The sequence below is a fragment of the Monodelphis domestica genome, chromosome 6 (assembly GCF_027887165.1).
Source record: "Monodelphis domestica isolate mMonDom1 chromosome 6, mMonDom1.pri, whole genome shotgun sequence".
Lineage (NCBI taxonomy): Eukaryota > Metazoa > Chordata > Mammalia > Didelphimorphia > Didelphidae > Monodelphis > Monodelphis domestica.
The window spans coordinates 74,770,842-74,788,486 of record NC_077232.1 but is presented as its reverse complement, the minus strand read 5'-3'; the positions used below and the strand labels follow the sequence as shown (position 1 = coordinate 74,788,486).

The following is a 17,645-nucleotide window of genomic DNA, read 5'->3' as shown; positions in this document are numbered from 1 at the left end:
CGGTTAAATTACTTTCCTTTTCTAGGAATTAGTTCCTTCCTCTGTAAAGTGAAGGGGATGGATTAAATGATCTCTCTGGTCCCTTCTAGCTCTAAATTCTTTAGGTCAGAGAAAGGGGGAGTGACCAGTGAAGCAGTGAGGTGGCAGGCTTAATTAAAGAAGTAAGTTTGTGTTGAAAGCATTGGGAAATAAGAATGGTTAAGTAGGTTGGAGCTATTAGAGCTGAAAAGCCAGGGATGGTGATCTCTTCTTGCATTTGCTATTCTTTACATCTCTTGTGCTTAACACAGTGCCTGGCACAATGACTGACTGTATCCTAGGTGGTTTGTGTCAAAATCTCTTTTCTGGCTTCCTCTTAGTCATCTCTGATGCAGTGAAGGAAGTAAGGGCAAGACGTGCGAAAAATAAATAATCATTTTACATTTTTTAAAAAGTCACTTCTTACATAAGCTTTGTGCGATAGAGAGTCCTGGGAGATATAGTCTCTCAGGGTTCGGATCCATTTTAAAATGCACAGCTTTCTAAGGCTGTGAAGGCTACTTTTCACATCTGTTGGCCATAAACCACTCCCTGGGATCAGAACAAAGGTGAAGAGAGTCATTGAGAAAATAGAGCCTTCCTTTCTTTTGTCCAACGGCATCATAGCTGCTTGGACAGCTGATAATGAACACTTCCTTCCCCTTGAATGGAGACATTTCTAGCAATCTGGGTCCTTGGGGATATCAGCATCCCCAAGAGTATTTACCCAACGAGCAGGGAATCTTTCTCCATCCAGTCAAGCCACAAAGAACACAAAGGATTGTTGACATAGGTGACCATTGAAACCTGGGACTCTCAATGTATACCAGCAGGCTGAACAGATACATTTCAATCTTTTTATCCCTACTAGCCTTGATCATGTCCATCCCCTTTTCCCCTAACTCTTCTTATGCCCCTCACACTTCAGTTTAATTCCACAAACATATCTTTTGCTCTTACATCACCAAATTTTCCTCTATATCTCCCATCCCATCCCTTTCCAAAGAGCCATTCACCATTCCTTTATAACAAAGAAATCTTCAAAAAGAAGAAAGGAGGGGAAAGTCCTGCCAAATTAACTAATATATCAAAAAAGGCTAACATATACAGTATTTCATACCCATGCTCACACACACACCTATAAATAAGTGGTGAGAGGTATCTTCTTTAGGGTCTGATCCCCTCATTGTCATTTCAAAGCATTTGGTGTCACCTGTTTTGTGGTTGTTCCTTCCATTGACATTGCCATAGTGATGATGTATGCTTTTTTCCTGGCTCAACTTACTTCACTGTGCATTGAATCTAAGACAGAAGGTAAGGGTTAAAAAAAAGGAACCACAGAAGATTTTCATTTTGACTCAACAGAAATTTATTACAAAGAAAAATTACTAGATCGATGATATAAATCATGATTGGAGTTGGGAAGTGAGAGGAGACAGGGAAAAAATAGTGTGGAGACTATTGTAATAGTCTAGATGGACAGCAAGGAAAGCCTGTACCTCACTGCTACAGGTGGTAGCAAAGGGCATAGAGAGGAAGGTAAGGATGGAAGAGATATTGAGGAGTTAGAAATGGATGGGACTGAAGAACTGCTTGGACGTAGAGAAGTGAAGAAGAGAAAAGAGTCAATGGGAACCACAAAGTTTTGAGTCCCTGTCAGAAATGGTGAAATCTCAGGTAGGAGATATATCAGGACCTTCTCTAGACAACCCCAGCCCAGGTCCTCCAATGCCTTTTTCTCTCCATTCTCTTCCCCTAGTTTTCTTCTTCCCAGTTTGGTGAGACAAAGTGAGTCATGGGTGGTATATGCAGGTCCCTGAATGTTTTGATATAATATTAAAACCTGATCATCTAAGGAGAAATGCCCCTGTGGATCCTGGGGGGCTGGATAGTATCCTTGTATCCAATTGGGAAGGAACTGACAGGCTGAAGTAGGCTTCTACCATAGAACTAGTCCAACTGGTCCATCTCTAATGGCTTTGGATTCTTCTTACAAATGAACTGGAGCTCCCCGTCACAGTTTACATCATTCCAGGACATCAGAGAGGATTTCTCTAAATTCACACAGTGTTCATTTCCATAACCATTATTAGGTTCTCCCTTTGCCCAGAACCTGATGAGAAAAGAATATAAATCATAGTATGAACTCTTCCATTTCTTACCTTAAGTTCCAGATCCAAGTCCAAGATGGGGAAGCAGCAGCCTAGATCTCAGGAGACCTAAGGTGCTGGATTCCTAATGTCCCCATTTAAGGATTGTTTTTAAATGTCCTGTACTGAGTCCAAAACAAGGAGCTGGAGGTTCATCAAAAGAAATATACCTTTAATCCACCAAACCCACAAGAATCAGGCTTGAGTTGGGACTACAACTCTCAGGTCTTCATGCTAAACACAAATAAAACACATGTGTACTTGCACACACACACACACACACACACACACACACCGCACAACAAACAAGACAGAGATGGTCAGAATTGAAAGTCACCTTAGAATGGCAAGCATAGAACATCAGGATTGGAAAGGGTCATCTATTCCAAGCCTTCATTTTCGCAAATAAGGAAATAAATTTCCAGAGACAGGAAGAGCCTTGACAAAGATCACAGAGCCAATGAAGGCTCTATTTCTAGGCTTACAGCAGCCCTTGTTTCCTGACTCACTGGACAAAACAAGATGGAATCACTCTTTCTCTGGTCCTGCCTCCAAGGTCCATGGGGGAAAAAAGGTCCAGGGAGAAAGCTGGCATGATTATGGACTCACCGAGCATTCTCCCTCTCAATATATAGGGTTCCATCAATCCAGTGCCATGTGCCAGAAGACCCTGTTTTTGTCAGGCCAATCCAGTAAGAAATTCCTGCTGCTGTCTTATAAAGAAACTCCTACAAAATAAAATTGACAGAGGATGTACCATTAACAGAGGGAAAGGAATTGGGGTTCGGTAGAGAATAATATATCCATTTCTGTGTTTGTATGGGTGTCTAGAACTCTGTGTCTAGGTCTCCAAAGGGAACCTACATGTAACATTTTTATTATCCTTTTAATGCACTTACCATTCCATATTGTAGATCGCAGGTATCTTATTTGTTTCTTAGTCCCTCTGCTATGCTATGAGCTCTATGGAGGCAGGAACTCTATCTTACCTAAGCACAGGATTTCTTCCTCTGACCTGTAACAAATGAATTGAATTCCCAAGGACTAAAGGGAAGCAAAATTTGTATTCTCTATTATTGCTCCATTTATGGTGAGCAGAGATCCAGTTTTGAGATGGGGATTTGTTGGGGGGAATAGAAAGAGAACTAGGGATGGGTGATCGGGACAGCAGCCTAGGGCACATAATTCTTTGGAAGGAATTAATGTTGGAAGGAGGATTTAACAGTAGAACTTGTTATAAACCACCACATTATTAAATATCCAAAAAATCCTCTCTTCAAGGCATATAAGTCAAATGCTTTGTGTTACAATGAAAGCTCCAAAACTCCTGTGGTGAAGGACACCTAGGACTCAATATTGCTCTCTGACTCTGGGCATTTTCCTCAGTCCTGGCCCTGAGTGAAAAGGATTTCTTCCTCTGGACTGATGTTCCTATAAGTGCTTATGGGAAAGAGTCTGTTTTCGCAGTATGAACAACAGGGACATTTTCTCTCCCACTCCCTTAGGTTCAAATCTGGCCTTAGACACTTCTCAGCTATGTGACCCTGGGCAAGTCATTTAACCCCAGTTGCCTAACCCTTGCTGCTCTTCTGCCTTGGAACCAATACACAGTATTGATTCTAAGATGGAAGGTAGGATTTTTTTTAAAAGACCACATGGATCCCTTCTCAGAATTATGTTTTTAAATGCATCAAATAAAACATATTGCATCACAAAGGAAACCAACTCTATTGAATAATAATCCCCTATTCTATAAATTTTTAAATTTTACAAAATGATTCTCTCACAATGACCTCTAGACTTGAAAGTATTGTTCCCCTAAAGTGGCCACCATTATGCTACTAATGAGCTTTAAAGATCTCCTGATTCTAAATCCATGTTGCCTTTCATCATCCTCTCAGATACTGCCTTTGAACCCACCTGTTCTTTTGCTGAAGTCACTGAGGTCAGATGAGAATCTCGAGTGGTGCAGAACTGTTCAGCACTGTACCAAGACTTTCTCTTGGTAGAAAAATAGTAAAAGTTCCCTTGGAAGTATTTCCAGTCTTGTGATGCCATCTCCAGAATATAACCTGAGAAACAAGGTTGTTGCTAAATTATCACATTCCCAGGAGCCCAGAATAGAAAGTCTTTGACACACTTCAGAGGACAGAGTATCGAACCCATATCAGGGCAGAAACATGCCCAACATCTGGTACTCATCCCATCTCCACTTGAAGATCTTCATTGTTGGGGAATCCATTACTTGCCAGCAATTTATCTTTATAGGCAATAGCCCAAGTGATCCCTAGGACTTCAAAAGGCTCCAGGACTTTGTCACAAACCCAACATTGGGGCAATTCCTCCAGAGGAACCTTGATTCTGGTGCCATGATCCTGTAAAAAGGAATCCCTTGTTCTCTCTGAGTTTACACTTGTGAAAGGGAATCCTTTATTCCCTTTGTCTGTTTTGAGTTAACACTAACTTAAGTACCCTTACTTAGATTGTGGAAACAGGATTAACTCTCCTTTGTCTACTTTTGAATTGGATCAACAAAATATTGAACACCCTACTTAGTGATAGTTGATAAGCAAGCAAGGTACTTAGAGAACTCACAGGTCACTTGCTTAGAGAGCTCCACCATTTTAACTCAGTTCCAAACTTGTGAATCCTCCAGTCAGAGTTTACACCCTCAGAAATTCAATCAGCCAAGAATCTATGACCCCTTTTGATGAGTATTCACCCCTCCAGAAGGCAAGAACTGTTTCCCATAAACACTACCTCCTGGGCAGGGCTAGACAATTTGGAAACTGGGATTGGCCCCTGTGAAGAGGGGCAGGGATGAGAACTCACCATAAAAAGCCACGAATCCTGCAGCTTGAGGCCATCTTGTGGAGATAGTCTCCTGACTAGAGAGAGAGTCTTTGAGGGAGCTTAGCAGGATACTGTGGCTTGGATTGGGAGCTTGGAGCTCAGCTTCAGCTTGGGCTCTGACTCCTGGACTACTTCCTGGGGTGAGTTAAAAACTGACTCCTTTCCTAGTTTCTGGAGAGACTAGCTTCCATCTTGGAGGAGGCCTCGTGATTACTCACTACCAGCCTTCCTGGTTGAGAGCTAATTTATCTCTGCCTGGATTAAGATAGAATAGAAAACTTTTCTATCCCCTTCACATTTCTCTACTTTATTGTTTCCTCTCTGTTTTGTAAATAAATTTCTGACTCGAAATATAATAAATATTGGCAACCACATAATTTCATAAAATTATTATCCAACCATTACTTTTCACCTTTACAATACTGAATGGTCCATCAAGAAATAGTGAAGCCTCTATTTAAGGGTGTTGCTGGAAGAAGTCTAATAGACTCAATAGAATGTCAGAACTGGAAAGTCCCTAAACTATCAGAGGTTCTAAATTCAGAGGTCCTTGCCCATCTTTTATATATATATATAAACCCTTACCTTCTGTCTTAGAATCAATACTATGTATTGGTTCCAAGGCAGAAGAGCAGTAAGGGCTAGGAAAGGGAGGTGAAGTGACTGGCCCAGGGTGACACATCAAGGAAGTATCTGAAGCCAGATTTGAACTCAGGACTTCCTGTCACTAGTCCTGGTTCTCCATTCCCTGAGCCACCTACTTGCTCCCTTGCTCAGAGGTTCTTAACTTTATATGAAGGGTCCCTTTGGCAATCTGGTAAAAACCTATGGACCCAAGTAAAGTAAATAGAGAGGTGGGCTTAGAGCTGAGTGGTCCTGAATTAAAATCTGACCTCAGACACTTCCTAGCTATGTGACTCTGGACAACTCACTTAACCCCCATTGCCTAGCACTTCCTCCACTCTTCTGCCTTAGAACCAATACACAGGATTGATTCTAATACAGAAGATAAGGGTTAAAAAAAAACTATTGACTCCTTCTTGAGATTATGGTTTTTTAAATACAGTAAATAAAATATATTGGATTACAAAGGAAACCAACTCTCTTGAAATACATTATTAAAAAATTTTTAAGTTCCTGATCCCCTGACCTAATTTAATATCATTTTATAGATGCTGAAACTTGAGTCCAATGGAGGAGGAAAGACTTTGGGAATGGAAAAATGGAAGGTTGAAGAACTCCAAATGAAGAAGGTTTGGAGCTGAGGGAAGAAGAAAGACTTGAAGTTAAGTAGAAGGGGAGCAATGGGCCTGAAGTAGAAGGAACAAGAGCCAAGAACAAGGAGAGAGGACTAGGAAGTTAACAAGGCAAGTTGGCAAAACAAAGTGAAAAAAAAGGAAGTTGGATGTGGTGATCTTGTCATTGTGGTAAGGAGTAAGGAAATGCTTATGAGGAGAAAACAAAGAGTTTGGGGCTGCAGATGCCCTCAAACAGGCTGTTTCCAAGGAAAAAAAGGAGGAGAAGTGGGGAAGGACAGAGGATGTCATTTCCAGAAAGTGTAGAGAGCAGGGTGAATTTGGCAGTATCATCCAATGAATGGGTGAGGCGGGTATTTCTGCAACAACCAAATGACTTATTGAAAATCTAAGGCCGAGCTAGTCTTCCTCCTAGAAAACAAGGCCAAGGCTCTCAAAGGATGCTTCCACATTCTCCAGATTATCAGAAACAAAAAAGAGATCTGTTAAAAAGAAGGGGAGGGAAAAGAAGATTCAATGATAAAACAAAGGGAAAAAAAGATCTGAAGAGGCAGAGGGAAGGCATGAACTATTCAGGAGAATGAAGAGTGGGAGAAAGGGACACAGAGGAGAAAGAGAAGAATGAGCACTGAAAACGTGGAGCTAACTAACAGAAGTATCTTCCCTAACGAAGGGGGTTGAATCCTCGAGAAGTAAGAAATTGTTGTTCCTTCTCCAAAAATGGCGATTCAAAGCCACTGGAGATGAAAAGTAAAAGATCATCCCACCAAAATAAGAGGAAGAAGAGGCAAATGGTGCTGGTTGGTGCCAGAGGCTACTGAGGCAGCTTTTTACTCACCTGCTAATAATAATAATAATAACTATCTTCCTGGAGTACGTATCCAAGATGTAACAGAGAATCTCCCAAGACTTGTCAAACCTGATGTCTACCACCATTTGTGGTGGTTCCCATGGATGCAAATGATCCCACCAGAAAGAATCTAGAAAATGAAGGTCTACCACTCTTACAGTCCAGCAACACTGGTCTTCTGGCTCTTTTTCATACAAAATTCTCCATCTTCTGATTGTACCCCTTTGCATTGATTATTTTCATTCTTGGAATGCTTTCTCTCCCTACCTTCCCCTCCTGGCTTCTCATACTTAGCTCAGCCTACCACATCAGGGCTCCCTCCTTCCCCAGGCTTCCCTGGTGCCTTCTCCTGGAGATGACTTCCCTTTTTATATCCTATATGTACATGGTTGTTTGTGTGTTATCTCTCCAACAAGAATATGAGTTCCTTGCGTGCAGAGACATTATTTTTACCTTTCTTTTTCCCTTAGAACTTGCCACACTGTCTAGCACATAATAAACCCCCCCTTTTTTTTAGAAATCCTTATTTTCTGTCTCAGTAATAATTCTAGGACAGAAGGGCAAATAGGAATAAATGACTTCCCCAGGGTCACACAGCTAGGAAGTATCCAACACTAAATTTGAGCCCACTTCTTCCTGACATCAGGCCTGGCACTTTATTTGCTCTATCCACTGTGCTACCTAGTTGCCCCTTATGGTAAACTTAAAAAAAAACCCTTACCTTCCATCTTAGAATCAATACCAAGCATCAGTTCCAAGGCAGAAGAATGATATATGGGGTAGGCAATGGAGGTTAAGTGACTTGCTCAGGTTCACACAGGTAAGACGTATTTGTGACCAGATTTGAAAACAGGATCTCCTATCTCTAAGCCTGACTCTCCATCTACTGAGTCGAGCTTCATCCCCCCCCCAATAAACTTTTAATAAGTGCTTACTAGTTGATCGACTGACCTTAAAGATGTAAGTGGTGCTCCCTTTAATGTGGGTGATCAAAGACAAAGCTTCCTTTTCAAAGGAAAAAGGTAGACTGAAGAAAGTGAACAGCTAGTTAAAAAGTATCTCTAAGAAAGGGATTTGGGTTTTTGGACTGTGGCTTAGAATATGGGAGAGCCCAGTCCTAGAAAGAGATAATATGCACCTAACAAGGGAAGATAAAAGGTCTTTTTCCTGGCATCTTGCAAGCCTAATCACAAGCACTTTAAATGAAAAAGCATGCAGGTACAAAGAGAGCACTGCCTCCATAAACCCACTAAGCTGATGGGAGATATAGTGTGAGAAGAATAGGAATGGTTACCCTCCATAATTCATAGGTGATCAAAATCCAAGAAAAGAACCATTGATAAAACCCATGGCCTCAAGTACACAAAAAACAGGTGACAAACAATTGAACTAAAGAACCCAATTCAAGGAGGTAAATTTGATCCCAGGATTATCACTGAGCTTTGGTACAATGAAACTTGTGACTGGGATATGATTCTAGGAGAATTTATTCAAAATGAATAGGAATCTGGCCTCAGACACTTCCTAGTTGTGTGACCCTGGGCAAGTCATTTAATATCTTCAAGAAGGCAAAAGATTTGACTTTACAACCCAAAGTCACATATCCAGCAAAACTGAGTATATTCTTTCAAGGGGAAAAAATCATTCAATAAGATATAAGATTTCTAAGCATTCCTAATCAGGAATAAGCCAGACCTAAACAAAAAAATTTGAAGGCCAAAAAAGCCCAGAAAGGTAAACAAGAAAGAGAAAATTTAAGGGACTCATTAAGGTCAAAATGTTTATATGGGGGGCAACTGGGTAGCTCAGTGAATTGAGAGCCAGGCCTAGAGATGGGAGGTCCTAGGTTCAAATCTGGCCTTAGACACTTCCTAGCTGTGTGACCCTGGGCAAGTCACTTGACCTCCATTGCCTCGCCCTTACCATTCATCTGCCTTGGAGCCAATACACAGTATTGACTCCAAGACAGAAGGTAGGGGTTATTTTAAAAAAAAGTTTATATGTCTACATGGAAAGAGGATCTCTGTAATTTTCAAAAATTACTCTTAGTAGTAGACAAGATAAAAGGAATTTACTCAGAAAGAGTGTGGAGAAGTAAGCTGATTATGATAATATGATGTATATGATGATATATGATATGATGTATATGTAAATGGGATGATATGTATGTATGATATGTATGCATATGAATGACATGTAAAAATCAATCAAGGAAAGAGAGGGTTGCACTGAGAGAAAAGGGAAGAGAAAGAAAGGATGGGGTAAGTTTTATAACATAAAGAGGCAAGAAAAATCAATACAGAGAGGGGAGGATAATGGTGGTGATGGGCAGTGCTTAAACTTTACTCTCATAGTAACTGGCTCAGAAAGGGAAAAAGGAGTATACTCAGTGGGGTATAAAATTCTATCACCCTACAGAGAAGAAGAATGGGAACAAAACAAGGGAAGGGGGGGATCTGCAGGGGTGACAAAAAGCAAAATACTGGTGAGAAGAAACAGAGTGAAAGGGAATAGAGCATGATCTGAAGAGGATGATAATATGAAGGGAAAACACAATTAATAATCATATTGCTAAATGTGAATGGGATGAACTCACCCATTAAATGGAAGCAGATAGCAGAATGGATTAAAAACCAAAATCCTACTATATGTTGTTTACAAGAAACACATTTAAAGCAGAGTAACACACATAGATTCAAAGTAAAAGGCTGGAGCAGAATTTATTATGCATCATCTAAAGTAAAAAAAAAAAAAGCAGGAGCAGCAATCATGATACTAGACAAAGCCAAAGTAGAAATTGATTTGATTAAAAGAGATAAGGAAGGAAATTACATTTTGCTAGAAGGTACTATAAACAATGAAGTAATATCAATACTAAACATTTATGCACCAAATGGTATGACATCTAGATTTCTAGAGGAAAAATTGGAGAAACTCAAGAAAGAAATAGTAAGACCATACTAATGGGGCATCTCAACCATCCTCTTTCAGGACTAGTGAAATTGAACCAAAAAATAAATAAGAAAAAAGTAAGGGAAGTAAATGAAATGCCAGAAAAATTAGAGTTAATAGATATCTGGAGAAAACTGAACAGGGATAGAAAGGAATATACTGTCTTCTCAGCAGTACCTGGTACATATACAAAGACTGACCATGTACTAGGGCATAGAAATATTGCAAACAAATGCAGAAAAAATAAATGCCACTTTTTCAGATCATAATGCAGTAAAAATTATAAATAACAAGGTTCCATGGAAAGGAAAATTTAAAGTTAATTGGAAACTAAATAATCTAATTCTTCAAAATCAGTGGGTTAAAGAAGAAATCATAGAAACAAGTACAGATTTCATTAAAGACAATGACAATAAGGAGACATCATATCAAAATCTATGGGATACAGCCAAAGCAGTACTTGGGAACATTTATATCGCTGAGTGCCTATACCAACAAAATAAAGAGGGAGGAGATCAATGAATTGGGCTTGCAACTTAAAAGATTAGAAAAAAAATTCCCATATAAAAACTAAATTGGAAATCCTAAAAATTAAAGGAGAAATTAATTAAATTGGAAGTAAAAGAACTATTGAACTAATAAACATGACTAAGAGCTGGTACTTTGGAAAATAAATAAAATAGGTAAGGTACTTGTTAATATAATTAAAAATAAAGAAAGAAGAGAATCAAATTAACAGATGAAAAGAGTGATCTTGCCTCTAATGAAGAGGAAATTAAGGTAATTATTAAGAATCACTTTGCTCAATTATATGGCAATAAACATGACAATCTAGGTGAAATAGATGAATATTTAAGAAAATATAAATTGCCTAGATTAACAAAATAGGAAATAGAATACTTAAGTAATTCCATCTCAGAAAAAGAAATTGAACAAGCCAACAAGGAACTTCTTAAGAGAAAATCCCCAGCACCAGATGGATTCACAAGTGAATTCTATCAAACATTTAAAGAACAACCAATCCCAATATTATACAAATTATTTGACAAAATAAGTAATGAAAGAGTTTTACCAAACTCCTTTTATGAGACAAATATGGTATTGATTCCAAAGCCAGGCAGACCAAAAACAGAGAAAGAAAACTGCAGACCAATCTCCTTAAAAAATCTTAAATAGAATATTAGCAAAAAGATTCCAGCAAGTGATCACGAGGATTATTCACTAAGATCAGGTGAGATTTATACCAGGAATGCAGGGATAGCTTAATATTAGGGAAACCATCCACATAACTGACCATATCAACAACAAAACCAACAGAAATCACATGATTATCTCAATAGATGCAGAAAAAGCCTTTGACAAAATACAACACCCACTCCTATTGAAAACACTAGAAAGTATAGGAATAGAAGGGCAACTCCTCAAAATAATAAACAGTATATATTTAACACCATTAGCAAGTATCATCTAAGCAAGGATGCCCATTATCACCTCCATTATTTAATATTGTTCTAGAAATGCTAGCGATAGCAATTAGAGAAGAAATAATTTTATCTTTTAAAAGGAGAAATGAATAATGGGAACTTCAGTTCTTTTATATCTCATTCTCGTTTACAAGAAGGAACAAATTACTGTAGTGGAAATGGGATTTCTTGAGGAGAAATGACCATTCCATACTGGAATTTGTGACAGAAGAAAGCCAAATATAGTCTAACATTCACTGATAGAATAGCACATTTCAAAGGGTTCAGAGAAAACCTAGTTAAACATCATGTGACCTAAATTCCATAAGGGAAGTCATTCCCGGAAGGATGAGACATTTTCAAAAGTGAAATTCTGAAAATATAGAGAAACAATTCTGATGGGGTGGGAAAGGAAGGCTTGCCTAATGAGATCTTTGTACATTAACCTACCTAAGTTTGAATAAAGACATGAGAATAAAGGCAGGAGAAGAAAGAAAGGCTACTACCAGGAAATGAATATGTCAAAGTCAGAGTTGAAACTGGCAAGAAAATCTAAGGACAGCAAAAAGAGTGGTGGGTGGAAATGCTTCTAAACTCTGTTTTAGAGAAATATTAAAGGAGGGATAGGACCTTTGGACTGGAAAGAACAGAATAAAAATGGCTACTAGGAAGATGCTACTGAAGATAAAAATATGATGTAAATGCTGGCTATTATTATTTTACAGATGAATTGAGACCCAGAGATAGGGTGACTTGCCCAGAGTCATACAATTAATACATAGCTAAGGAAAGATTTTAAACCCAAGTCCTGATTAATCAAACTATATCTGGAGTATTGTGTTTGACTCTGAGCACCAAATTCTAGGAAAAACTTTGATAAACTGAAAAGTATTGAAAGGAAAACAACTAGGATCCTTTGAGGACTGATTGAAGAAGCTGGAGAAGATTAGCCAGAGAAGACAAGGCTAACAGGATTGCTGTCTTTAGTATTTGAAAGGCTGTTGCATGGAAAAGGGATTCGATTTTTAAATCTTGGGGGGGGGATAATTTAGGAGTGTAGAACAAGAAGCAATAGCTAGAAACTGAAACTAGTCAATCTAGACTTAGATTTTAAAAAACCTTACAGAAGATCAATATTAAGTATTAGTTCCAAGGCAGAAGAGTGGTAAGGGCTAGACAATTGGGGTTAAGTGATTTGCCCAGGGTCACACAGCCAGGAAGTATCTGTGGCCACATTTGAACCCAGGACCTCTTGTCTCTAGATCTGGTGCTCTAGTGACTGACCCACCTAACTGCCTCTAAATTTAGCTTAATATGAAGAAAATATTCCTAAGACTTAAAACTATCTGAAAGTGGAATTGGCTGCCTCAGGAGCTAGAGGATTCCCTCTTGGAGATCATGGGATTATAGATTTAGAGTCCAAAGGAACTTTAGAGAGCCTCAAGTCTAACTCCTTCATTTTGTGAGGAACCTGAAGCCCAGAGAGATTAAATGACTTGACCACAGTCATGCAGGTAGTAAAGAACTAAATCAGGATTTGAACCCAGGTCTTCAGACTCAAAAATCCAAGGTTTGTTGGGGGGTTCTTGTTCAGATGTGAGTTAGGCTGGACTAATTCTGAGGTCCCTTCCACCACTGAGATTCTGCAATGCTGAGAATTGCTCAAGGTCACACAGCAAGTCAATGGCAGAGACCAGATGTTAGGACTGGAAGAGAGATATTATACTTAGCTATTCATATAGGCACCAAGTGATAGTCCATGATTCATCTGATGTATGGCATAAAACAGTGTATTAATTAGACCCTTGAACCCTTGATCCCCCAGAAGTCCTTCAGTATTTCCCAGAATTCCTCTCCTCTCTCTGCCACAAAATTCTGGGAAATACTGAAGGACTTCTGGGGGATCATGGGTTCAAGGATCTAATTAATATGGCAGCTGGGGCTAATAAAGACCAGATGAGTTCTCTGTAACTTTCATCTCCAAGGTCACAGTCTAGATGCCATCTTTTTTTTTTCCCCAACAAGGTCTCATCATCTGAAGGATCCCTGAACCTTCTACAACCCCAGTGAGGAGTTCTATTTCCCCAGTAGCAGGGTTTATATCCCCTCTATGTGTGTCTTTTTCTCCCTCTAGGGAACTACTATAGGAATTCTATTCGCACTAGACCCAACTTCCTCCATGTCCTTCTCTCTGAGGCTTCAGGAGTAGCCCCTCCCTTCCATGCCTTCCACCCTGTCCTCTCATCCACATGTCCAGTCCACTGCTCACTTACGTTGCCGTGACAGTGATGTGCCCAGGGTCTGAAGGTCTTTCCTCAGCTGTTCAACTTTCGTCTTGAGTTCCCCAGTTTTTGCCAAATCCTGTTTCAGCATTGGAATCTGAGAGTTTAAGTCATCAAGTTCTTGCCAACCTCTCATTAATGTTTGAAGCTGATTATTGGCATTCTTCAACTTAGAATTCAGCAGCTGGATCTGAGCATTTGAAACCCTCAAGGTGCCATTTAACATCTGGAGCTCAGTATGGGAATCTTCCAACTTGTTTCTCAACTTCCTGATCTCAGAACGTAGAAAGACACTGACATTCTCCGCACGGCCTTTGAGCATGTGGACAGAGGTCTTGACATCATCTATCTTGCCCAGTAACTGGGGGTCTGGAGAGGAGGAGAATACAGGATCAGTAGGAGAATTAGCCCATCTAGTCCAATCCCTTCATTTTACAGATGAAGAATTGAGGCTTGCCCAAAGTCACTCAGGTAGTATCAGAAGTGGGATTTGAACCCAGATCCTTTGACCTCAAAGAGAGTGATTTTTTCTATTATAGCCCGTATCCAGAGCCTAAATTACATACTAGAAAGGGTCATACAAAGGGATAATTAATACAGGGGGTTGATAAGAGGAAGACCACTAGAAGGTCATAGGCAAGTTCCCAAATGCTAAGAGGTAGTACCAGGAGAGAATCTAGGGAATAGAGTATAAGACACACATGGAGTAGGAACCAAAAATGAGGGTACACTAGTGAATCCTGATTTCACATTGTTTTGGGAGGGAGACCTGGTGAAAGAGCCATAAGAAGGGGAAGCAAGGGACTGCAGGAAGGGTCTGGAGGAATAGGAAAAGTAGATTTAGGGCAATTTAGAGATAGAGGACAAGGGTGTCACTCTGGGCCTCAGTTTCCTCATCTGTAAAATAAAAGACTGGATAGTGACTAGTGCCCTCTCAATCTCATGATTTTTTTTTTTGTAGTGGGCCAGATGAGCAGTGGGAGCTCCAAAGTTGGGCAGACCTGGGAAAGGAACCCTGAGGAGGAGGAAGTACGAACAGAGGAAGGGGAAACACAGTGCTGGGAGAGGATAGTTGCTAAGAATAAGGCACAGCCCAAGTGGGGTGGAGGAGGAACTCCATCTGTGAACATGTGAGAAAGAAGCTTTTCCCTTCCTTGAATCAGGGGAAATCAAAGTCATGAACTTACAGAGAATGGCCATGGCCAAGAGGAAGGCAGCCAGGACCAGAGCCATTAGAATAATAACCACATGGACAGAGGTAAGGGTCCTCAGGGATATCGATGACTCCTTCTTTGGAGGAGAGTCTGCAGGAGAAGAAAACAAGATATTCCATGAAAGAACCAAGTCCAAATTTGGGTCAGTCAGTTAATGAGCATTTATTAAATGTTTCGATTTGTCAGGCACTATGCTAGGTGCTAAGGATACAAATGCAAGCAATCCTTACTCTCAGAATTGACATTCTACTGGGAGATCAGTTGCCTTTCTTTACATTCCCAGTACTTGATGGTGCCTGACACAGAAAGCATTCTATAACTTCTTGACTGAGCCAAACGTACACGGGGAAGAATATGCAGATAAATATAAGTCAATACAAGTTAATTAGGGAAGGAGATCAAACCCAGGAATGGACAAGAGAAGGGGAACGTGGAATGTCTGTCTATCCAGGAAAACAGCCGATTCCCCTGGACTCACCTCGGGGCCAGAGGGAGATGTCCTGGTTGTCCACTGTGAAATGGGCCACCTGAACGTCCACTTCATTTTCCTTCATCCTGGCCTCAGCCACACTGGGTCCTTGCTCTGTTAGCCCTCACAATTGTTGTTCCAGGGGCATCTTTATCTAGAAAAAGAACTGGGAAGTGGCCTTGTAAGATACCTGCCCACCTCAACCCCAAAAGTCCACATCACATCCATGAGACCAGGTCTAGACCACAACTCCACCCTTCGCCTCCAGCCCGGGACCTCAAGAACGTCAGCACAAACCGTACTGTCATCCATCCAACCAAGGACTCTGACCGAGAAAGACTCCTTTCCCTTAGAACGTCAAATCCCAACCCTGCTTCTCCTTCTCTTCTCTCACCTCCTTCAAAAGATTGCTCAGAGTGCTTTGTATAGCAGTAATAATAATAATAATGGAGAGCCTACATGTTGGAAAATGACTGAACAAAAATGACTGAAAGTAATGGAAAATAGTTGTACCATAAGAAAGGAAGAAGGAATGACCTAAGAAAAAATTAGAAAGACCTGCAAGGAGTGATGGGGAGCAGAATGAATAGATCCAGGGGAACACGTTTTATAATAACAATATTATTCATAAAACTTTGAAAGATAGGAAAACTGATCAATGTGCTGACAAGTCATAATTTGAGCACCACGGATGAAGCATCACCTCCTGACAAAGGGAAGGTAAAGTCAAAATGAAGGGAAGATAATAGGATGTGGAGCTAGCAGTGACTTTAGAACCTCCCTGCCCCCCCCCCCCCAAGCCCAACTCCTTCACTTTCTAGATGAGGAAAATGAGTTCCAGAGAAAACAGGTAACTGTCCTAAGATCACTTGGATAAGAAACACCAAAACCAGGATTTCACACCAGGTCCTCCAAATCAAAATCCATTATTTTCTTTTTTAAAAAACCTTCACCTTCTGTCTTAGAATTGGCACTAAGTATCAGTTGCAAGGCAGAAGAGCAGTAAGGGCTAGGCAATTGGGGTTAAGTGACTTTCCCAGGGTCACACAGCTAGAAAGTGTCTGAGACTGGATTTGAACCCAGGACCTTCTATCTCTGAACCCTACAAAAATAGAGACACATGGAAGGAGCTGCCGTTTACAACTATGAATTCTTAGTCAAAGGAGGAATTTCAGAAGTATTCATAAGAGATAAAAGAGATGGCTTTAACTATATAAAATTGGAAAGCTATGACATGGAGAAAATAAATTCAGAATGAATTAGAAGAGAAACCATAAATCGGGGAATGAAAAACCTTAAAGCAAATATCTCTGATAAAAGTGTGCAACTCAAGATACTAGGAAATTAATATAATTACAGAACAAGAACAATTATACCTAAACAATAGGTATAATGATCAAAAGAAAAGAACCTTCCAAACCACTGATTACACTTTTGTATTTAAGGCATATAATATAAACAGAAATATTTGTAGTAGCATTTTGTGTTAGCAAAATACTGGAAGCAAACTATGTGCCCATTGATTTGGGGATGGCATATTGAATTTTTGCACCATATAAATGACAAATACAAAGAATTTGGGGAAACAGGAAAACTCATATGAACTGATGCCAAGTGAAATGATCAGAACCAGAAGACAATTTACAGATTAAGACAAAAATAGAAAGAAAAGTAATATTGAAAGGTACTAGAATTCTAATAATATGGTTACTAAATGTGACTTCAAAGCACTCTTCCTGAAGCATGCCTTTCTTCTCTGCAGAGAGGTAGTAGACTCTAGTTATAGATCAAAACATATTTTGTCATCTCTGGTCAGTGGGTTAATTGATATGTTTACTCATCCAATTCTGTTGTGAGAGACAACTGTTACTTTGGGGATTAAGGAGTTACTTGGAAGTGACAGTGGTAGTTCTTTTTAAAGTTCCAATAAAATACTTTTAATTCAATTTAGGAAGGACTTTACTCATAATTCTGTGAGGGGGGCAGTTCCATGTTATTATCCACATCTCATGGATGGGGAAGTGAGGTTCAAAGAAGTAGGATGACGTGTCAGAAGGAGAGAACGTGGAGAGATGATCTGTTCCAACCACAACTTTTCACAATCTCCTCCTGTTGTGCTCATGAGATGACTAGTTCCT

At 39.8% G+C, this 17,645-nt stretch overlaps 1 protein-coding gene across 1 annotated transcript; it reads right to left on the bottom strand.

Annotated features, from left to right (window-relative positions):
- Window positions 1-1,373: 1,373 nt before the first annotated feature.
- On the bottom strand, window positions 1,374-15,651 carry LOC100025785 (C-type lectin domain family 4 member K). Its single transcript, XM_001376574.5, has 6 exons — window positions 15,517-15,651; window positions 15,012-15,128; window positions 13,816-14,193; window positions 4,089-4,240; window positions 2,778-2,896; window positions 1,374-2,131 (listed from the first exon to the last, which is right to left on the bottom strand). The coding sequence occupies exons 1-6, from the start codon at window positions 15,590-15,592 to the stop codon at window positions 1,969-1,971; spliced, it is 1,005 nt and encodes a 334-aa protein (XP_001376611.3). The 5' UTR covers window positions 15,593-15,651; the 3' UTR covers window positions 1,374-1,968.
- Between the last annotated feature and the right edge of the window lie 1,994 nt (window positions 15,652-17,645).

Excerpts from the sequence above, each read along its gene's own strand:
- LOC100025785 (XM_001376574.5), bottom strand. The coding sequence starts at position 15,592 with ATGAAGGAAAATGAAGTGGACGTTCAGGTGGCCCATTTCACAGTGGAC. Across the intron at positions 14,194-15,011 it reads CTTGGCCATGGCCATTCTCT|ACCCCCAGTTACTGGGCAAG; the intron begins GTAAGTTCATGA and ends CCTCCTCTCCAG. Across the intron at positions 2,132-2,777 it reads ATTGAGAGGGAGAATGCTCG|GTTCTGGGCAAAGGGAGAAC; the intron begins GTGAGTCCATAA and ends TTTTCTCATCAG.